This window comes from Telmatherina bonti (assembly GCF_933228915.1).
Source record: "Telmatherina bonti genome assembly, chromosome: 2".
NCBI classification, from domain to species: Eukaryota; Metazoa; Chordata; class Actinopteri; order Atheriniformes; family Telmatherinidae; genus Telmatherina; species Telmatherina bonti.
The window spans coordinates 34,096,160-34,102,073 of NC_136620.1; the positions used below are offsets into that span (position 1 = coordinate 34,096,160).

Here is a 5,914-nt window from a genome sequence, read left to right on the forward strand (position 1 = left end):
AAGTGTCTACAGCATGTGTCCCTCCGTTGTGTACCGTTGTAAAACGTCCGTAGAGAATGGGCGGAATTAAGAAAGCGTTCCGCCTGTGCTGTTCTTTTTGTGCAGTACTGCCACCCATTTTAATGGAGCCGCTGATGAGTTTTCAGTCCCGATGAGATATGCATATTTTTAGGTAAAATAAATTGTTGTTTTTTTTTGGTTTTTCTTTTTTTACAGTTTTATTTTTTTTTGTGTTTAGTCTTATATCTAACAGCACTGACAGTCAAAAAGCATCATCATTATTGTTGTGGGCTGCGTGAAATGTGCATTTCTAGGGCCTTGATGAAGTATGGGTTCAGAGGTTTCCAGAATTTCCATGTCAGAAATACCTTCTCATCCAAAATGGACATTTCTGCAAAAACACTTTAGTTCACCTGAGATATGAGTGAGACTTCAGAAAGAAAAAAAAAAAATCAATTTTCAATCAATATTCAACTCCTGGAACACACTTAATGTGAAAGTTTCCGCTATTAAAGGAGAATTCGTTCTCAGAATTTCTCAATTTAATAACATGGCAAAAGGATTAAGTAGAAAGAGCACATCCAACCTCTGGATCATATTCATTTACTGTGTAAATGTCTATTTAAAAGCACTATTGACATAATAACACAATGAAAAATGTGTGTTTTGTTGGAGCTTGTCTGATGATCTGATATGAACTTGTGGTTCAGGTGATGTAGTGACAGCTGTTCTGATTTATCCACCAAAATTATTTACTGTACTGGAATAAATTTATTTACAATACATTTACCTGTATAGTTGGAACAATTCCAGCATTAAAATACTGCTCATATACACCAACAGCTATAATGTGACACGAATAAAGAGATCATTTTGTTCAATTAGTATTTTATTTTTAAAACAAGATAAGGATCAGATTTTTCTTTATCTACACTTTAGATGTTGTTAAAAGGTGTTTTTAAATAAATGTATTCATTAATATATTTTTGATTAATGAAAAAAGTGTTAAATTAATGTGGAGTTTATATTTATACTCCTGACAGATACTGGGTTAAATTTAACTCCATGCCTAGTAAATGTCTATCAGATGTGGATGGAGTCAGTTTGAATGCTGCCTGACATGTCTGCTGTTGCTGCTGAGCAGTTTGGGAAACGCAGTCCCAATGGAGCGTCCATGTCTGATGACCACCAGCTCCACCTGACACTGGTCAATGTTGACCAGCACCGTGGTGGTCCTCTCTGTGTTCATGAGAAAGACAATGGTGAAAACGGCCATCTCAAACTCAGGGCTGGTCCCGATGAAGGCGCTGCTGACGGGCTTCACCACACCGTGCCAGCTGAACTGGAGGTTCAGGACGTGGTCGTCACTATCAGGCTGCAGTGGGAAAGGTGACAGTGTGATTATCAGTAATTCAATTCAATTCAAGCTTTATTAAGGACACAGAATCCAGGTCCATAGAAATAGAAATAAATAAATAAAATTAAATCAACTGGAAAAAAATAAAATGGTAGATATAATAAAAGAAGTCCAATGCAAGAAGAATTACAAATATAGGCAGAAGTGCCAGTTTTTCCAGATATTAGATGTGAACCTTTCAGTAATATAAAAGCCAGTTATTTTGTCACTGTGGGAAATAAACTCACTAAGTCTTGCTGTCTGGCCTTGTATCCCTTGTAGTCCAAGTGCCTGTTTTTTTCTTGCAGGTAGAACTGGACCCAGTTGTGGAAACCAATTAGTTCTGTTCCAGATTTAGTCTCTCCAACAAAAACATGCTCAAATCCACTAGAGTCCAGGCTGTGACACAAAGAAGCATTATTGTTACTTGATTGCGCACACAGTTATGATGATGACTTCAAAAGAAGACACACTGATCGGATGTCCAGCAGACTCTCACCCTGAGTTTCTCTCCCGGTGGTACAGGTGGAACCAGATCAAGTTGAGCTGATTCTTAAACAGCCTCAAGTCAGAGCTGGATTGTCCTTTGCTCACCAGATACTGATGAGCCCGCTGTGTGGAAAACATGTTCATGACATTCATCAATGCTGAAAACAAGTTTTCATTCAAAACACAAAAGAAATCTTGTTTTTCCCACAGTTACACTGTGCAGCTGGATATATACTAAGGTTAATGATACTGAGGTGTGTTCTGGCGAAGTTGAGGTGAAGACAGTAGCTTGGCTGTAAAAGGTCTCTGGAAACCAAATTGATGAATAAGAAAAAGATTTACCACGAAAAGTTAGGCATCGAAAACAGAATCTGCAGAATCTGTGAGCATCCAAAGCCAATTTGTGGAAAATCCCGCTGACTCTCTGTATCAGCTCCCTTATATAGAACATAGAGAATGTTATTCCTAATTCACATCTGGAACGATCCCAAGACATCCATATCCAGACCGTATGGGCCATAGATATTTTGTATATTAAAGTTAATAAGTAATCATGCCCACACAATGCTGAGGATCTGACTCTACAATACTTCAAATGTGAGCAAAAAAGTAAACAAATTCTGAAACATTTAAATGTTTTCTACAGCAGGGATTCTCAATCCTGGTCCTAAAGGCCCAGTGTCCTGCAGGTTTTCCCAGTGTCCCTGCTGGAACACATCGAACTCAGACTCAGACAATCTCTGCAAACGTCTGCAAAACACACTTTGATTTGAGTCAGTTGTGTTGCAGCTGGGACGCTTGGAAAACCTGCAGGACACCAGTCCTCGAAGACCAGGATTAAGGATCCCTGATTTACAGGCTTTCAGCTCCAAACCAGCTTTTCTTCCAGAGTACTGAATGTCTACTTTTTACCACTTATCCCCTTCAAGGAGACCGCTGACGCCAACACAGCATTCCACAGCAACACACAGATGTTCCAGCTGTGTGTTTTCATTTTTTAGTACACCATGAAGAAGTGTTTTCAGAGACAGAACTCCCTCTGGAGATCAGCTGCAGCCTCACAGTGTGGGAAAACAACAAGACAGCTCAAGTATAATCTCTTTTCTGTGTGAAAGTTAGGCGACCAGCCTGAAAACAAACACTTGGCTGCAACAGAAACTAGTAATAAAAATATACCATTAGCCAACAGTGGTGAAATTGTGTTTGTGTAAGTACAGGGAACTTTTTCATTATATTGTTCTTAAATGTTTTTATTCCCTTTTTGTCATTTAAAGTGTCTTTTTCAGTGTAAAAAACACAAAATATGCAACATTTTGTGAAAAGTTTGTACAAATGGATCAAGTTTATTCAGCCTCAATAAGTCAATAATTTAATTATAAATTTTTGATGAATCTTCATTTTTAAGCTATGTAAGTTTATTTATTAAAAAAAACTTTTTACCATTAGAGCTGAAAGCGTACCACTTATAAAACTGTCATAAAAATTAAAGTGTAATGTATAAACATTTATTTCACAATTTTTTCAACATCCTCAGGCTTAAAGATTGAAATAAAGTTTTTTTTTTTTTTTTTATTTGAATGAGACATTTTTGCTTATATTGCCTTTTTGTCTTAATAACCTCTGTTTTTTTTTCCAATGGGAAAAACATAAAATGTCCAATATTTTCCAAAAATGGGATCCAGCATAGACGGAAGAAAGAAATTAAGTAAGAAAGATACTAACTACATCACCAAGCCACTAAATGCGGCTGGTTATAACACGTAAAACACACCTTCATGACTTGTGTCTGTAAAACAGCATCCAGGAAGAGATTTATTTCTCTCAGCTCCTCTGTTGAGACTTGCTCTGTCACACCTGTAGACCGCTCATAGTTGTCCAGGAGGTTCATGAAGTCTGCAAACACACACATCTCATTAATTCTGGTCAAACCAGCATGTGACCTCAATGTTTAATCCACTCAGTTTGACACTCACGATTGTAAGTGGTGATGTTTCGCAGCTTGCTCTCACTAACATTTGAGAAGAGTGGCTGTGAGGCGTGATCCTGCACAACATGGCTACCCTGGCTTACAAAGCCTGCTCGACCCTGAGCATGTCAAACAGAAATCCTGCAGTATCTTTGCAAAAACAAAAGATTTAGTGCTGCCCGGGTAAGGAAATGTTGCTCACCTGAACAGAGATTGTGTAGTCTGTTCCAGGCTTCATCCGATTCACATCCAACCTCCATAGCTCATTGAATAGGTTGGAAAGCTCCTGGTTTATGACTGGTCTGTTGTGACAGATTCAGCCAGAAGTACAGAAATCTGACAAATATTCACAAGCACACAAGATTTTATGAATGTCACAGTACCTTGATGCATCCAGTCCATTGAGGAAAACTGCAAGGAGGAGGAATCCAAAGAACCTGCATGTCACACATTAAGCATATTTTCTATTAAATATCTTGAATTGACCCCAAAATGCAAAGTAATGGTGTGTAATTCAATTTTAATAGACAGAAATTAATTTACAGTTAAGTTACTGTCCATGAATAATACACACCTTTCAGCCATGATACCAGACACCCCTTCAGCTTAGAATATAGCTGTGTTCTTGGTCGCTGCTTCAGGCTCTGAGCTCCTTGTCCAGTCTCTCCACCCAAAAGTTAAAATCCACACATCTCTACGTTCATTCACTTTAACCACCAGAGGGAGCTTTTCAGTCAGGAAGCGCTTTTTCCTCCACTTTCCTCAAGAGAAAAAAAATGCTGCCATCTCAGCCAACACATTTAACCCCTTAAAGCCCGACCCATAATTTAATGGCACAAAAAGTCAGTTTTTTTTCCCTATAAGAGGTTTTAACTTGCCTTTTAAGAAAATGTAAAAAGAACTTAAACATTTTTTAGACCAATCACATGACCACGTGATAAGTGAACATTATTATAGTGGTATCAGAGGGGATAAGACAAGTATCAGATTGTGTTAAACAGGATTCTGAGCAAAGTTTTTTAACAAACTTTTTTTTTTTTTTTCCTGTAAGAGGTTTAAACTTGCCTTTTAAGAAAATGTAACAAAGAACTTATACATTTTTTAGACCAATCACATGACCACGTGATAAGTGAACATTATTATAGTGGTATCAGAGGGGATAAGACAAGTATCAGATTGTGTTAAACAGGATTCTGAGCAAAGTTTTTAACAAACTTTTTTTTTTTTCCTGTAAGAGGTTTTAACTTGCCTTTTAAGAAAATGTAACAAAGAACTTATACATTTTTTAGACCAATCACGTTACCATGTGATTAGTGAACATTATTATAGTAATATCTATTAGAGGCATAAGACAAGTATCAGATTGTGTTCAACAGGATTCTGAGAAAAGTTTTTAACATAAACTTATGCAAAACGTCTTAGAAACCTTGTACATGAAATATGATTAGTTTGGCTTTATAGGGTTACTTAAAAGTTTCCTGTTTTTTTTTTTAAAAGAAGTTTTATTGTGTAACTTCACAGTGTTGTAAATCACGTCTCATTGTAAAGGCTCAGCTGAGTCGGCTCTTTGCAAACAAAGTTCTGCAAATGTCAGGAGATGTTTTGTTTATGACTAAAGAGGCAGCTGTAACAATTAGTAATAAAGGAAATATATTTAGGACATCTGTCATAATTGAGTCCTTCTAGGTATAAAAGGCCAACAGTTGTATAAAACTGCAGGCTCATGTAGTATTCAGCTGTCGGAAGACAAGTCAGAGCTCACATCTTTTCATGTGTATTTAATGTATTTGCGATGGCTGAACACACACATTTATCAGATTAGTTCCATGTAAAGGGACACTGGACTATTAAAATCATTTTCTAATTTTGGTAACGTATCTTCTTGAGCAAAAATAAGTCAAAATCAAATTATAACACCATTATTTCTTCATATTGTGCTCACATGAGTACTCCTAATATAATTACCCTTAATCAAATGTCTCAAAACTCACTGCTTTAATTTATAATGTAAGGGTCAAAAAGGATCAAATCTCTGGTCTGTTGAAGGTTTAAAAGATTTATTA

The 5,914-nt window shown here is 36.8% G+C and overlaps 1 protein-coding gene across 1 annotated transcript; it reads right to left on the reverse strand.

Annotated features, from left to right (window-relative positions):
• Positions 1-881: 881 nt before the first annotated feature.
• On the reverse strand, positions 882-4,561 carry endouc (endonuclease, polyU-specific C). The gene is made up of 8 exons (XM_079255658.1): positions 4,426-4,561; positions 4,235-4,288; positions 4,054-4,153; positions 3,859-3,970; positions 3,657-3,778; positions 1,896-2,008; positions 1,645-1,795; positions 882-1,375 (listed from the first exon to the last, which is right to left on the reverse strand). Exons 1-8 carry the CDS (start codon positions 4,434-4,436, stop codon positions 1,100-1,102), a joined length of 939 nt encoding a protein of 312 aa, XP_079111784.1. The 5' UTR covers positions 4,437-4,561; the 3' UTR covers positions 882-1,099.
• Positions 4,562-5,914: the final 1,353 nt, after the last annotated feature.

Excerpts from the sequence above, each read along its gene's own strand:
- endouc (XM_079255658.1), bottom strand. Across the intron at positions 3,971-4,053 it reads ACTACACAATCTCTGTTCAG|GGTCGAGCAGGCTTTGTAAG; the intron begins GTGAGCAACATT and ends TGACATGCTCAG. Across the intron at positions 3,779-3,858 it reads AAACATCACCACTTACAATC|ACTTCATGAACCTCCTGGAC; the intron begins GTGAGTGTCAAA and ends GTGTGTTTGCAG.